The sequence below is a fragment of the Hordeum vulgare genome, chromosome 4H (assembly GCF_904849725.1).
Source record: "Hordeum vulgare subsp. vulgare chromosome 4H, MorexV3_pseudomolecules_assembly, whole genome shotgun sequence".
Classification (NCBI taxonomy): Eukaryota; Viridiplantae; Streptophyta; class Magnoliopsida; order Poales; family Poaceae; genus Hordeum; species Hordeum vulgare.
Genome location: NC_058521.1, coordinates 431,978,839 through 431,996,464, shown reverse-complemented (window position 1 = coordinate 431,996,464; position 17,626 = coordinate 431,978,839). Strand labels below are relative to the sequence as shown.

The 17,626-nt window shown below is 41.5% G+C and overlaps 1 protein-coding gene across 1 annotated transcript; it reads right to left on the bottom strand.

Annotated features, from left to right (window-relative positions):
* Positions 1 to 367: 367 nt before the first annotated feature.
* On the bottom strand, positions 368 to 1,459 carry LOC123446565. Its single transcript, XM_045123138.1, has one exon. The coding sequence runs from the start codon at positions 1,230 to 1,232 to the stop codon at positions 645 to 647; it is 588 nt and encodes a 195-aa protein (XP_044979073.1). The 5' UTR covers positions 1,233 to 1,459; the 3' UTR covers positions 368 to 644.
* Between the last annotated feature and the right edge of the window lie 16,167 nt (positions 1,460 to 17,626).

Here is a 17,626-nt window from a genome sequence, read left to right as displayed (position 1 = left end):
CAATTCAGAGGGTGCTTGGATACGTTTTAGTCCCATGACTAAAAATAGTGAGACTAAAACTTGCTAGCCTCATCCATGCTTGGATTCAATTACTAAAAAGACTAAAACCAAGTTAATGAGCATTTATTATCCTCCAAATCCTTCAATCCAGAACTCGCATGTGTTAAAGGAGAGGAGTTAAATGAGAAGAGATGACTAATCCATATTTTATTAAGGGTACCCCTGGTTAAAAAAAAAATAGTCTCAAGACTAGTTTTAGCTCATTTTTAGTGAGGGGTGTTTCAAACTTTAGGCTCTTAAAGATACTATTTTTAGTCAGACTAGTTTTAATCACTTGGATCCAAGCACCCTCTCACGAAACCTGATCTGAAATTACAAGTTCATTGCAATTCGATTAATTTCCAAATCGATCCACAAGGCTCAACCATCCAACTAATCAATCCTATAATTACACGGGGGGATTAAATTTCACTTGCACTATCTCATCACATGCAAGTTACTAGTACATGCCTTTTTCGTTACACATGCATTTGAGATTTGACAGACTAGAAAAAGGGAAGCAAAGATTAGATCCTGATGACAAGTCAAGGACGCCTACTCCGCATACCTTGTCTGGTCATCATTCAAAGGAGTAGGAAAGAAATTCAGTAGAGCCAATGGGACACCTTCTTGGGAATGACACGCTCTTCGATGGTGTTCAGGCTCGGCTTCCACCCCCTGCACGATAGCTCCCGGCTCAAGAACTCCGGGCGATGCTCCTCGAACCCGTCCGCCGTCGACGCCGTCTCCTCCCTCCTCTCCATTTCTGCCACGGCCGCCGCCGCCGCCCCGGTCTTCGCCGACCTATCGGCGTCGTCGGCTTCTCGGCTCTTCCTGGACGACAGCTTCCTCCTCAGCCCGCCCGGCATTGACCTGGAGCGCGCCAGCGACCGCGACGCCGTGAGCACGCGCCGCGCCTCCTCGGCGGACACCTTGCCGCGGGTCGCCGGCAGCAGGACGTAGACGCCGCCCGCGCCGAGCACGTGGTCGGCCGGCAGCGGCGCGACCTTGGTGGCCCCGCCGCCCTTCCGCTGCTGCAGCACGCGCGCGTCCACGACGAAGTGGCGCGGGTGGTCCATCATGAGCTCCGCCACGGACACGGGCTCGCTGAGCGCCCGCACGCTCCCGTCCGCCATCACCACCTTCCCTCCGCTCGCGCCCGCCGCCGCGCCCGCCGAGATCAGGTTCCCCATGCCGCTGCCTGTACACACACGCACAAGATATCTGCCTGCTCGATCGGCAACGGCAATGGCGCGGCGAGGGGAAGGATGGTTGGGACGGAGGGTATTAAAACGGTGGGTGGGATGGGAGCGAATGGCTCCGAGAAGTAAACTTTGTGGTCGGTCATAGGTTATAATAAAAAGTGTGGAGGGGTTTAGGTTGGCCGGGCAAGAAGAGAAGAAGCCAAGAAATGGCGGGTTGGGTTTGAACCGAGCTGCTCCTCTCCAACGTGAAAGTGAGGTCGTTGGCGCGTTGACTCGTGCTTGACGCGCAGCACCGTCACGCCAACTTCGACTTCTTTTTCTCCGTGCCGTGCGACGTACTAGTACCCTTGTGTTGTGAACGCATTCAACTTTGTGACAGAAAAATCGTCGCACAAGTACACAGCCAAATAAACTCTTTGGAACGTTCCTAACGATCATGAAGATTCGGGACAAGGATGCGAAGAAAATGAAGATTCTGGAGAAGGGGAATTGGCTCTGCAGGGTGTGTACGCGAGGCTTCCAAGCGTAAGTATCGGGCAAAGGGTTTATGGTAAGAGAAAAGAGAAGAAAGAGAAGCAGGTGAAAAAAATAGAGTTGAGAATGGGTGATTTGGTTGGCGACTACCGGTATGGTGTGATGATCGAGTTGGGTCGGGCTGGATAGATGAGATGTATGTATGCGTACTTTTTGTCTCAGCTCCGATCGAAGGCGACATGCGACCATTTTGCTCTCCGCTCCGGCCGGCTGCTGCTGCGTGCTCGTCCATTCCTCGTCAAATCGGTAGATAGCTAGCTTGGAACAGGATCCAAGTCTCCGTTATAGCACTACTATTGTTGTTGTACTATACTACAGCATTAGTTGGCCGGCTAGTAGCCGTAGAATAATCCCAAGCGCGTGTTCCTGCGCTGCGCGCGTTCGATGGGGCGGGGCCTCTCCTCGATCTGTTTGGGTTTTGCATTTCATAGTTTAATTAAATGAACCAGCAGCAAACTAATTCTACGTATATATAGCTGTGCTGAGCTTGATGGGCTGTCTCCCGTGTGTATACGATTTGGTTAATGCACCTACGAAGTTGACGAGATCATGGTTGCTCATTTTTTGTAGTACCGGTGCGGTGATCATCCTGCACGTTGAAGATTTTCAGACAAAATGCATTGTGTTCGGAGACATGGGGGTGGTAATCCCAGCTCTAGTTATGTCGGACAAAAAGAAAGAGAGGAAGATCTCGAGGTCAACCAATTAATGCCGGGAAATATTGGACAGGGAGAATATGGACTTCTACGGACAAAGTTTGGCAGAGTGCTGGCCCTACCGTGATGGAGGCTTGGGTACTTAGCATCTAATGACGAACATAATTGCCATGCTTCTACTTCCAAGCATCATTGCTGCAAAGGACAGTCTATGCCAACCTTACTTTATGTACAGTTCCTTACTCTTGACGCTCAAGTCCCAACAGCAGTCTTTGAGTGGTGCTATTCACAAATACAGTACCATGGAAACACATGTAAACGGTGTACATAGCCCGTGTCTTGTCCACACCGAAGCCACTGGACCGTATGCTTTGCTTAAAAGGAACTTGCTTGTCTATTCCCCGATGATCATGCTGCCTAGCTAGCTATTAATCAATGCAACGATTTGTAATAGTTAATTGGCTTACTTTTTGTCATGCAGCAGTAATATCAATGGTGGAGTTGCTAGTATATAGGTGACAACCAATAGATTTCGTGCCAATGGTGTAGTTGCTAGTACTTGACGGCACGAGTCACTGTTAAGCTGCTCACAGTGAGCGTAATATAGATAATGAATTCATTCTATTAAACAGTTAACTTGTTGATTAGTTCGTATTCATAGGGTCATTGAATAGCTGATAAACCAAAAAATCTTCCATTTAATTGATTAAATGATCGATTAGTTTGACGATTAGCCCATTAATCTTCTATTCGTCACACAACCGAGCAGCTACATTTAACGATTTCCTCAACAGTGCACATAAGTAAAAAAGATGACATGGAAACTAATTAATAAAGAGAGAGACAAATAGAGAACATACTCTCTCATTTTCATAATGTACGGCGTATAAATTTTTATAAGGAAAAATATCAACATCTATCACACCAAATATATAAGATGAAAATATGTCTCATGACTATCTTATAGTACATGTTTGATACTCTATATCTACATATTTTTTCTATAATCTTAGTCAAAGTTTGCATCATTTGATTTAAAAATAATAATATATATGTACTATATTATGAAATGGAGGCAGTAATATGTTGCCATCACGCTTCCAATACAAAATGATTATACAGAATATTTAATGAAGACATATATGTTATCACACATATGACACTACTCACTATGAAGGGCCGGCCCTCAAACCGCTAGCATACGCCAGGACCGTGATGTCGGACCATGGAAGCCATCTAACAAGGGCCTATATATGTCCGTAGAATGCTCCAGACACGCTTTTTCCCGCAAACCGAAGACAAACATGTGGGGTTTTGCGGACGTCCGGACCACTGCCACGCCCTCGTCTGACCGACGCGACCCACCCAACAACCCCACCTGCCTCTCTTGTGGTTTCCTTCTAATGCATGCACCGCTTCCCACACCGCATCAACGTTGGTGAAGAACGTGGATTTCGCCTAAAGGTGGGGTGAATAGGCGTTTTAAAATAATTACGGTTTAGGCTTGAACAAATGCGGAATAAAACTAACGTTTAATTTGTCAAGCACAAACCCTAAAACAACTAGTCTCACATATGTGCACCCAACAACTTATGCTAAGCAAGATAAACAACTCAGTGATAGCAAGATATATGACAAGAAACAATATGGCTATCACAAAGTAAAGTGCATAAGCAAAAGAATTCGGCTAAATAACCGAGGCACGCGGAGACGACGATGTATCCCGAAGTTCACACCCTTGCGGATGCTAATCTCCGTTTGGAGCGGTGTGGAGGCAAAATGCTCCCCAAGATGCCACTAAGGCCACTGTAACCTCCTCACGCCCTCACACAATGCAAGATGTCATGATTCCACTAAGGGACCCTTGAGGGCGGTCACCGAACTCGTACAAACAAGGTTGGGGCAATCTCCACGACTTAATTGGAGGCTTCCAACAACACCGCAAAGCTTCACCACAATGGCATATGGCTTCGAGGTGACCACAAATGCTCGGGGCAATCTCCACAACTTAATTGGAGACCCTGACGCTTGCCCGGAGCTATACACCACAATGATTAAGCTCCGAGACACCACCAAGCTTCTAGGATGCCAAAGCATCCACGAAGAACAATCTCTAGGGGTACCAAGTACCCAAGGGTAATAAGCTTCTCAACTTCTCACTTCCACGTATCACCGTGGAGAACTCAAACCGATCCAACTAATGCAATGGCAAGAACACACAAACTGGTCAAGTCCCTCACACTCAAATCCCTCCACAACAACAAAGGCTATAGAGAAATATGAGAGGAAGAACAAGGAGCTTACAAAGAACTCCAAGATCAAGATCCAAGGGGTTCCCCTCACATAGAGGAGAAAGTGATTGGTGGAGATGTGGATCTAGATCTCCTCTCTCTTTTCCCTCAAGAACTAGCAAGAATCATTGGAGGGATTGAGAGTTAGCAAGCTCTAAGAAGGTCAACAATGGGGGGAGAACACGGGCTCAATGGATAGATAAGATCCTATGGGGAAGAAGACCCCCTTTATATAGTGGGGGAAAGAATCCAGTCGTTACCCCCACTCACAGCCCGAGCAGAGCCGTACTACCGCTTCTAGGAGTGGTACTACCGCTACCAGGAGCGGTACTACCACACGGTAGGCTCACCAACCACGGTAGTAAAAAATTACTACCGTGACTACCACCTCTGAGGCTGTAGATGCGAAGAAAGTCCGAGGGAGCGGTGTTGGGGAAAGTTGCATGGGAAACAAAAAATTTCCTACGCACACGAAGACCTATCATGGTGATGTCCATCTACGAGAGGAGATTTGGATCTACGTACCCTCGTAGATCGCACACCAGGAAGCGTTAAAAACACGGTTGATGTAGTGGAACGTCTTCATGTCCCTCGATCAGCCCCACGAACCGTCCCGCGATCCGTCCCACAGCCTGTTCCGATCTAGCGCCAAACGGACGGCACCTCCGCGTTCAGCATACGTACAGCTCGACGATGATCTCGGCCTTCTTGATCCAGCAAGAAAGACGGAAAAGTAGATGAGTTCTCCGGCAGCGTGACGGCGCACCGGTGGTGGTGACGATCTACTCCTACAGGGCTCCACCCGAGCTCCGCAGAAATACGATCTAGAGGTAAAACTATGGTGTCTAGATCTAAGTTGCACGTGGCAAAAGTTGTTTCAAATCAGCCCTAAATCACCACTATATATAGGAGGGAGGGGGAGGAGGCTTGCCTTGAGGGCCAAGCCCTCAAGGGTGCGCCATCTAGGAGGAGAGGAGGAATCCTACTCCAATTAGGATTGGAAAGTGGAGTCCTTCTCTTCCTTCCTACCTTCCCCTTTTTTTCTCTTTGGTTTTCTTCTCTTGGCGCCAAGGCCCTCTTGGGCTGTCCCACCAGCCCATTAAGGGCTGGTGCGCCACCCCTAAGGCCACTGGGCTTCCTCCGGGTGGGTTGCCCCCCTTTCGGTGAACTTCCGGAACAAATTCGTCACTCCCGGTACAATGCCGGTAATGCCCGAAAACCTTCCGGTAACCAAATGAAACCATCCTATATATCAATCTTCGTTTCCAGACCATTTCGGAAACCCTCGTGACGTCCGTGATCTCATCCGGGACTCCGAACAACATTCGGTAACCACACATATAACTCAACTATACTAAAACATCATCGAACCTTAAGTGTGCACACCCTGCGGGTTCGAGAACTATGTAGACATGCCCCGAGGTACTCCTCGGTCAATATCCAATAGCGGGACCTGGATGCCCATATTGGATCCTACATATTCTCCGAAGATCTTATCGGTTGAACTTCAGTGTCAAGGATTCATATAATCCCGTATGTCATTCCCTTTGTCCTTCGGTATGTTACTTGCCCGAGATTTGATCGTCGGTATCCGCATACCTATTTCAATCTCGTTACCGTCAAGTATCTTTACTCGTTCCGTAATACAAGATCCCGTGACTCACACTTAGTCACATTACTTGCAAGGCTTGTGTGTGATGTTGTATTACCGAGTGGGACCCGAGATACCTCTCCGTCACACGGAGTGACAAATCCCAGTCTCGATCCATACTAACTCAACGAACACCTTCGGAGATACCTGTAGAGCACCTTTATAGTCACCCAGTTACGTTGCGACGTTTGATGCACACAAGGTATTCCTCTGGTGCGAGTGAGTTATATGATCTCATGGTCATAGGAACAAATACTTGACACGCAGAAAACAATAGCAATAAAACGACACGATCAATATGCTACGTTCATAGTTTGGGTCTAGTCCATCACATGATTCTCCTAATGATGTGATCTAGTCATCAAGTGACAACACTTGCATATAGTCAGAAAACCTTTACTCTCATTGATTAACTGGCTAGCCAACTAGAGGCTTGCTAGGGACATTGTTTTGTCTATGTATCCACACATGTATCTATTGTTTTCATTCAATACAATTATAGCATGGATAATAAACGATTATCTTTAAACAGGAAATATAATAATAACTATTTATCATTGTCTCTAGGGCATATTTCCAACACCGGTACTACCGCCAGAGAGCGGTAGTAAGAAACTACTACCGCTTGAGGAGCAGTACTACTTCTATGCCTGTGGTAGTACCGATGGCACCACGAGCGGTGCTACCGCTGAATACTGAAACTGCCATAACTTTCGCATACGAGCTCCGAATCGAGCAAACTCAAGCTTGTTGGATTCAGGATGACAAGAGTTATCAAAACAGCAAATGAAGAACATGCAGTTGTGAAAATACCAATGATATAGAGATGTGAGACCTCTATGAATGAAGAACCGGCAAAAACTTCCAACATCGAAAACATCATAGAAGATGCATATGGACTTCATTTTTGATGAAATGGAGCTTGTCATAAAGATGACCATAAGCTCTAAAACCCACAAAGATAAATACCAAACAAGAAGCAAGAACGATGATGCAAGGATGAGAATGGTTTGAGCTCTCAACGAACGATACGATCAAGCTACTCACTTGAGAGCCCCCCTTGACAATACGACAATCTATCCTATAATAGAGAAACCTATCAAGGGAAAACATGTACCTTCAACCTAGTCCTCTTGAGCTAGATGACGATGATCTTGGCTCCCTCAAGATGGACCACCTTTCTTGATTGTGTTGGTTTTACGAAGACTAGTCGATTGCTCCCCCATACTCACTATGGGTGAGCCCTCTTTGGCACATCTTCACAAATCCATTGCCACCACAATGGATGGCAAGCTTCAAGCATGATATCTTCGTGATGCTCCACTTCAACTTGCACACTGCAATCTTGATGACGATCACCACTTGATGTCACACGATCACCTCTTGATGTCATCCTTCATAGGTTGAATGAGTTCTTCCTCTTGACGCAAACCTATGGAAACATACCTAACCCCACACAGAACTATCACGAAGACCATGGGTTAGTACACAAAAGCGTTATGCACAATGCTTACCATACCATGGGATCGCTTGACCCTTCTCGGTACATCTTGTACGCTTTGTGTGTTAATCATCTTGATTTACTCTATGCTTAGTCTTGATCAACCTTGTGTCTTTATGACCAATCTTTGGATAATACTTTGAATACCACCTTGGTCATCATATAAACTCCTTGAAACCAACAGATGGACTTCAAGAAGTGCATATGGACAAATCCTTCGAATATAGCTTAAGGAAACAATTAGTACATAGGGATTGTCATCAATCACCAAAACCACATATGGAGAAATATGCTCTAACAGCCGGCCCAGAGCAATGAGCGACCGATATTGCTGCCACGATATGACCGATAGGAGGACAACGCTTACGGACCTCTTGGGAGCCATCGCTTCAATGCAGACGCAACATCTCAAAGAACCAACTCTAGCCACTGCGCCGCATTGAAGTGACCGACTCGCCCTTCGCATGGCCTAGCCACGGCTATTTAAGTCGTGCTTCGACGTCGTCCACATCGCAATACTCACCCTCCTCCTCCTCCCTTCCCCATCCCTCTTTCTCCATAACTCCAACGATGAGATAGTCGTGGGCCTTGGCACCGGCAAGTGGCGGTTCCAGGACGGGCTGCCGGAGGATTGTGGCGACGCTACCCTCTAACTCCAGGGTCGTCATCCTCATCGGTGGGAGGTTCCCCGTAGAAGGTGGAGATCGTCATCTCCTCTAGCGACGAGGAGCACCAGCCGATGTAGTAGCAGCACACTGGTGGTGCAGGCCCAGGTGTATGCCACCACATACGAGGAGCATGAGAATCAGATTGAGCTAATGCTCCGTCGCTCCGTCCTCCACCTGAACGACTTGGTGGTGCCACTCGGGACACTCCTTCCCGTGAAGCCAGAGTTGTCATTCCCTCCTCGTGCTCCGCCGCGCAACCGCAACGTCCAAATCGGACACCGCGTGAAGGAGGATACCCTCTTGCTTCCGCACCGAAGCGTGAAGGAGGAGCGGATGTCTCCACCTCCCTGATGCGTCAAGGAGGAGCGCCACTCGATGTCACCCCTACCCAATGTGATCGCAGTGAAGGTGCGCGGGCGCATTCTCCATTATCTTGGTTGGGGCGACGACAACTATTCGTCACCCCAGAGCGCCATGACGACGCATGAGTATGCCGACAGGGAGCAACGACAGCGGGACATGCGCAATGCGGCGCACTGATCCAAGTTTGCGGACTCCAATCATCCCGCATTCACACATCGCGACGAACCCGGACCTCGCATGGCCCTTGACCCTTCCATGACGATGCCAGAGACGACCAAACATCGTCTCCTCCGTTTCGATGTGGAGATGGGCATGTACAGCGAGGCGTGGTCTTTGAGCAAGATCGTCGCCGCCAACAGTTCCTCCTCCAAGGGCCGCCACCCTCTACCCCAACCCACGTCCTCGGTGGCCACGGCCGCACCACACACGGTGCAAGAGGAAGCGGAGAGGATCATCTGGAGCATCTGGACGTGAATTTGGTGCTCTCAGATATGCGCACGCGCCAAATAATTTAGTAATTCAAAAAACAAATCTTACTTGGAATCATATAAGATCAATCATTGTATTTGGGCAAAAAGTTTGGCCAAGAAATAATTGACATAGACTACAGGGGCCAAAAAACAAATCTTTGACAACAATCAATAATGCTTGTATATAGCGCTTTTTTGCGAATCTTTAACCCAAGATTTTTTCTAATTGCTAAATCATTTTTGTATATAGGGTGCGCTTGTATATGAGAGCATGATGTATTTCTTCATATGCATGTTAGTACTTATTCAGTATGACTAGCATTATACTCCCTCCGTTTCGAGATTTCATATGGACAGTAGACGAATATATATAAACATATTTTAAAGTATAGATTCACTTATTTTGTTTTATATGTAGCCTGCAGTGAAATCTTTTTAAAGACTTGTATTTAAAAACGAAGGTAGTAGTAGATTAGTAGTACTACTAGGGTTTAAATCCTGATCCATTTATTATTTCTAGATTTATTTTAGGATTTCTGATGATATGCTTTGAGTAGGAGGAGACGTTTTCGACGATGACGAAAAGTTTACGATGACTTCGTAAGTCTCAAGATGATTCAGTGGCTCAGTCTTTTAAAAGTGTTTGTAGAGATAAAATGCGTGTATATGCATTTATAGAGGTAAGTGTGTGATATAAACGTTTGAGTTTGTACTATGTTAAAAAGAAAACTACCCACGACCATCCCCAATCAAAGAAGAAAGGTCAAATCAAAATTTGGCACGAGCATGCCCTAAAAAAATGTTGGCACCAGCATGAGTTTTGTTTCTTCCGGGGTCTAGCTGCATGCTCAACAGCTCAAGTGAGGCCAAGGAGCGACAGAATGGGGTGCGACTTGAGCGTGGCCAACTTGCTGCCGTAGCGACGGTGGTCGATAGGAATTCATGGTGGCTTCGGTTTGGTCGGAGAGGGATGTGCACCAACCAGGTTAATAAGCACGAAGCTTCGATCTGCAGGAGACATGCTGAATTGCTGATAAATCTAGTCCAAGTAATAACTCGTCATCTCCTTGGACCAGCCGGCACTTGTATTCTTGTAATCTAATCCAGTTCGACCAACCGGCGTCCGGGTTGGTCGGAACCGACTCTCCCGCTGTTTGAAAAGGACACTTCGCTTCTTGCTCAAGCGATTCTGTTGCTCTGCACGCATTAGTTCAAGTGTCATGCACACATATTCTAGATGTACTGTACTATATATGGTCTTGCAAACATACGATACGACCAGAAGGAAAGAAAATCTAAAGAAAGATCTGCTTGCATTAGAGCATTTACAGTCAAATGATACATCATAAATCCGCACACGTATTCGGTGAGTGACTGGAAAAAAAAGGAAATAAATGATCCAATCAGATCTCTCATATCATGTCCAGGCTATTCATGAACCATCGTATCCATCTTAAATATGAAGAGCATATGAGTGCTCGCGGACGCGCTCCGACACCCGATCAGTCTGTCACACAAGACACAACTCCATCCCGGATCATTTTTATTTTTTCTTTATTCATTCATTCTTTCTTCCTCTTCCTCTACATCAATCACGTGTAGGTGGTCGAACATATGAAGACAAAAAATGAAGAATGTGCTTACGCGGACGGACAATACGGAACACGTTCGGTCACTGATCAGACATGTCCACGGACGTATTGAGGGCTGAATTTGTAAGTTTCGACTATAGATACTTTAGTTATGTCATCGTACTGGTTTCCTTGGTTAGTTGTAACCTTGCAACAAAACATGTGGTTAGTGTTTAGGTGATTGCTTGTCAGTAGCAGTATTCCCTTTGTAATATATGGCGTAATGCATGTGGAATGACACTTATTTTGATTAAGCACTGTACGTCTCTACGTGTGACGTTAGTTTGACCAAATGAACTAAACTTGATAGTCCATACGTATACAGAGTTGTGGACTGCCAAATGCACCTGCCAAACTCAGCATCCATACATGATTTTCTTTGACTGGGCACAAGAAAAATATATACATGTTCATCTCGTAAGCGTCATATCATGAAGAAAGGTTTTGTTCGGTGGACCACCGCCGACACTCCGATCGGAACAATCACCGACGCTCGAGGTGTTCCAGAGTAACAACAGTAAACAGTATTTTAAGCCAATCTAGCACGGCGGGGCATATTCGTAGGCAACATTTTTTTATACTCTCTCTCTTAAAATAAACGTCTCAACTTTATACTAAAACTAGTATAAAGTTATATTAAACTTAAGATATTTATTTTAGGATGAAGGGAGTACTATACATGCATAAATGCTCATACACATACGCACATTTAGTTTTATAAAATGACACACGCATTATTTTTATGAAAACCTTCGAGACTAAGCTGTTATATTATTTCGATATTAACAAAATTACCATACACATCTTCATAGTCAACATGAATGTCTACTTCCATGAAACTCACATTGTCGAAAGGCATTAAAAAAATCAAAAAAATGCAAACATCAGTATCAAATCTAAAATTTCAACTTTGATGGGCTAGGAATATCACTGTCCTACTAACCAACCAACCACAGTTAATTCACGATAGCATGGTCAAAAATATGCTGGCCTCTGAATTGAATTGTAACTTTGTGTGTATTACAGATGCTTTTTGTGTATGTATTTGTGTATCGAAATACATTAATATTAGGACCCGAATATGTGGGAACATCAGCTCGGTAAAGGGACCTTGAACAAACGAATAGTTAACAACATTTCTTATACGCGCCGGTTTTTAGTAGACTTAACCAAGCTTTATTCATCAAAATCCACAGAATATGGGATACATGTTGGGTCATGCGGGTGGCCAAACCACACATGACGCCCGAAACCTAGCGACAAAGAATGCTTGGCTAACTTATGAGCTTCTAAGTTTACATTGCGATTTTCAAAAGTAAGATACACTGAAGTAAGGTAGTAGAAGCTAAAATTTCACCGATGGTTGCTCCATTCCCTCCTCTTGTTCCCTTGTTTATATCTACGACTACTTATTTAGCATCAGATGCTATGATCACTTTATGCATGTGAAGATCCTCCGCCAACGCAAATGCCTATCGGCAAGCGATCGTCTCCAAGATCGATAGGTCATCCACTCCCCTCATGATAAGGAAAGAACTCCCCAAATAGTTTCCTCGTTCATCACGACAAACAACAGTCGCAGTTCCCCCTCTTCCCCTCGGTACACCTGCATCAACATGTATTTTGCATAACGTGAAGGTGGTACTTTGGGTCGGTTCAAACGAGCCCCTCCACGACGAGCTGACTAAGTTGTTGGTGGTGTCGTGTCATTTATCATATCAACCCGACGCCGGTTAAAGCCCGCTAAACAACCCGACGCACACGCCCCGCATCCTGTGCTTGGTCCATTTCCCTTTTTCAACCTTGAAAATATGTTGCGGCTGGTGCGTTCTGAACTAGGAGCCTGTCCATTTCCTCGGAATGCAGCAACCAACTTGGCCAACTCACCTGAAATGCCTAATAAGGCTTTTGGTTCTTGTTCCCACCCGACTCTGTTTTTTTTTTGCGTTTTTGTTTGACAAGTTTTTACTCACGATTTTATTTTATGTTTTTTGTTTTTTATTACTATTTCTTTTATTTTTTTAAAAAGTGTCTCTTTCAAATTGGAAACTTTATTCAAATTGTGTTTTTTATAAACATTTTTCAAAATTGATGAACTTTATTAAAATTTGTAAACTTTTTATATCGAGTCGATGGACTTTTTCTCAAATAGATGAACTTTTATACAAATTCATGAAAATATTCAAAGTTGATGAACTTTTTTCAATTCGTGAACTTATTTTGAAAATCAATGAACCTTTTTTAAATTCGTGAGCTTTTTTAAATCAAAATCAATTGACTTTTTTCAAATATATGTTTTTCTTAAAACCCGGTGAACTTTTTTGAATTCATGGTTTTAAATCAAAATTGCTGATGTTTTTAAATCCTCAAACTTTTTTTGAATTCGTGATTTTTTTTCAAAATGATTAGCTTTTTTAAAACTCATGAAACCTTTTCAATATTGTGTTCTTTTTTCAAATACGTGAACTGTTTTCAAAAGTCAATTGTAAAATATCATTGGTCAAGGGTCCTAGTGGTGGGTGATCAACTGGTCCAACTGTTATTGGTTAGCACTCAAAATCATTTAGCGAGTCTCAAGCAATTGTAATAAGCAATTGATCGACAAAACAGTTGAATCTAAGCTAATGGGCTTAATAGATGCGCCTACTCAGTTGCATCGCGGGCGATAGAAGGAGAATTTGGCGCTGAAGACTCCAGATAGGTGCTCCCATAGTTAACTCAGGATGGCTCGATCAAAATAATATTTAGTTTTAGATGAGAATGATTGAAAATCTGAAATTTTAAAATCAAAAGAAAATCATCGTGATTTATACAATAAATTTCCATGACATTAAAAATAAAAATGTCATACTCTTTAAATTGAATTTCCATGCTCTATATTTTCTTTGTCATAACTTAACAATATCACACAGAAATTGTCACGATCTAAATAATAAAATTGCAATACCATTAATGAGAAATTAACCATGATATATATAACAAAATTTCCATGCTCTATATACAAGAATATGTCACTAATAAAAAAGGTCTTGCAAATAAAAATCTACTTTTATGTTGACGATAATATTTGCCATGTCAAAAGTTCTTAATTTCCGTGTGATCCTCTCAAAAAGTTTGCCATGGCATGTATGTAGGTGTGAATAAATCATCCATGGTAAGATCAATAAAAATGTCATGGTATGTACAACGCAGTTGCCTTTTTGTTTTAAATATATAGTTGCCAAGGTATATAAAATAACATAATTAAAATATGACAAAAACAACTGCAAGTTTACCCTAAAACAAGGTGGCCCCCAATTATTATGTTTTATAATTATCCACAAATTTCCCATGATATTTTCTTAAAAATTGATGAACTTTATTTTGTCAAGTCAATTAACTTTTTCTCAAATTGGTGAACATTTTCCAAAATTGGTTGAACTTTTTCTCATGATATTAACTCTTTAAATTGAATTTCCATGCTCTATATTTTCTTTGTCATAACTTAACAATATCACACAGAAATTGTCACGATCTAAATAATAAAATTGCAATACCATTAATGAGAAATTAACCATGATATATATAACAAAATTTCCATGCTCTATATACAAGAATATGTCAGTAATAAAAAAGGTCTTGCAAATAAAAATCTACTTTTATGTTGACGATAATATTTGCCATGTCAAAAGTTCTTAATTTCCGTGTGATTCTCTCAAAAAGTTTGCCATGGCATGTATGTAGGTGTGAATAAATCATCCATGGTAAGATCAATAAAAATGTCATGGTATGTACAACGCAGTTGCCTTTTTGTTTTAAATATATAGTTGCCAAGGTATATAAAATAACATAATTAAAATATGACAAAAACAACTGCAAGTTTACCCTAAAACAAGGTGGCCCCCAATTATTATGTTTTATAATTTTCCACAATTTTCCCATGATATTTTCTTAAAAATTGATGAACTTTATTTTGTCAAGTCAATTAACTTTTTCTCAAATTGGTGAACATTTTCCAAAATTGGTTGAACTTTTTCCAAATTCATGAACAGTTATTCAAACTCCATGAACATTTTTGAATTCTTGATTTTGTTGAAAATCGATGAACTTTTCTAAAATTTGTGAGCTTTTTAAAATAAAATCCTTGAACTTTTTTTGGAATCCATGATTTTTTCAAAACCCGGTAAACTCTTTTGAATTCATGGGTTTTTCACTCAAAATCGGTCAACCTTTCTTCAAATCCACAAACATTTTTTGAGTTCATGATTTTTTTCATATCGATGATCTTTTTTCAAACTCATGAACCTTTTTTTTTCAAAAACGTGAACTGTCTTCATGAGTCAATGCTCAAAGATCATCGGTCAACGAACCAAGTGGTCATCGGTTAACTGGTCCACCTATTAGTGGTCAACAATCAAAAATCATTTAGCGAGTGTCGAGCAATTGTAATCAAAAATCGATCGACAAAACAGTTGGACCGAAGCTAATGGGTTTAATAGATGTTGCCTAGTTAGATGCCTAGTGGGCACCAGAAGGAGAATTTGGTACCGATTGCGCCGAATAGGTGCTCCCATATTTAACTTGGGATGGCTTGATCAAGTGAACCATCCCAAGTTTGGTTTTAGATCAAGACGTTCTTTTAGTTTTTGATGGGAATGATTCAAAATCTCAAATATTAAAAGAAAAACAAAAATTGTCATGATCGAGATAATAAATTTCCATTACATTAAAAATAAAAATTACATACTCTTTTGAATTGAATTTCCAAGCTCTATATTTTCTTTTTCATAACTTAAAATCACACATAGAAATTTTCGCGATACAAATAATAAAATTGCAATACCACTAAAGATAAATAACCATGATATTATAACAAAATTGCCATGCTCTATATACAAGAAGATGTCAATAATAATAAAAATTGGAAATAAAAATTATCTTTTAATTTGACTACAATATTTGCCATGTGAAAATTCTTAATTGCCGTGTGATCATCTCAAAAAGTTTGTCATGACATGTATGTAATTGCAAATAAATTTTCCATGGTAAGGTCAATAAAAATGTAGTGGTATGTACAACACAATTGCCATTTTGTCTTAAATATACAATGCCAAGGTATATTAGAAAAAATATAATTAAAACATGGCAAAACCAACTATAAGTTTGCCACTAAACAAAAAATCTATAGCCCGTCATTTATGATGTTTTTATAATTATCTAGAATTTTTCCGTGAGATAGTTTTTGAAACATTTCAAAAAATTCTTATAATTTACCATGGGAATAATTATATTTTTCCACGTCACACAATTTTCCAAACAGACCATGGGAAAAAGTTGGCGCCCAAATTTTGATGGAGTTACCATGGTAAACATGCTTTTTTGCCATGGCAGTAAAACATGTTTTAATTTGGCATGACAACACAAGATTAGTTGAGTCAATATGGCAACAAATTATGATTTTTTGCATGGCAAGAAATAATTTAATTTGAAATGATAATAAAATTTGAGTTGTTATGGAAAAATCATAATTTTAACTGCATGAACTATAATTTCTAAATTTACCATGGATATTTGGTCAATTAGCCATGGTCACCAAAATTTTGCCATGCTCAAAATATAAAATATACCATAATAGAAAAAATGTTTGTGTAGTTGACACAATGTATATAGTTACAGAAAAAATGCCATCATTAGAACACACAATTGCCAGAATATATAGTTTATATTCTTCATGCATATTTTATACACACTCTTTATCAAAATGTAAGATTGATCATACAAAGGGAGTATAGAAAAAATGTCTTATATTTTATAAAAATGGAGTATTTAGTAAACAATGTCTATAAAACATGGCAAATAAAATAAAAAATTATCATGTTTATAAATGTCTAAAAAACTTTGGCAAAAAGTGTCTATATAAGATGGCAAACAATATAGAAAATTGCATCTTTTTAGGAAAACAAAAGTTTCTAAATTTTGATAAGTCATTTAAAAAAATTGCATGTCACTATAAAAAATGACAAGTGATTGGAGGCTGGTAGCCCTCTATCGGGAAGTGCGGTTGCTTGACTCTCGACGAGGACAACAAACATGGGAAAAAGTAAGAAGATGGGCAAAGGAAATAAGAGTTGTTCCACCAAGAAGGCGTGTGTTGTTACTCGATGGATGATCTTCGATGTCTGAGATTATCGTCTTGGTATTGGTCGTCTTATGATTTCGATGGTTCTTCATGTGTACTTTTGAGGTGTTTTCGTCCACAGTTATTTTGTGATTTTGTAGTGTCGATTTTAGGGGGTTTATATGTTGAGACTTGAGAGCGTTTAATGATCCATGGTCGTGGAGTTCGATGCCGTGTTAGTATGTGGTATGCCGGCTTCGATTTTATCGGTTTTCCGTAAGTCAACAGGGCAATTCTTTTCTACTTAGTTAATCAATAAGGCAAAACTTTGGCCTCCATTAGAAAAAAATTATGCGGTGTGATTGTTGAATAAACTATTTTCTTTTTTTTAAAGAGAAATATATTAATATCGTGAAGATACAAATTATACCCAGTCTCTCCACCTACAAGATGTCACAAGACATCAAGGATGCACAAAACCAAAGGAGAAAAACAACAAAAAAAGAAAAACAAATGTCCC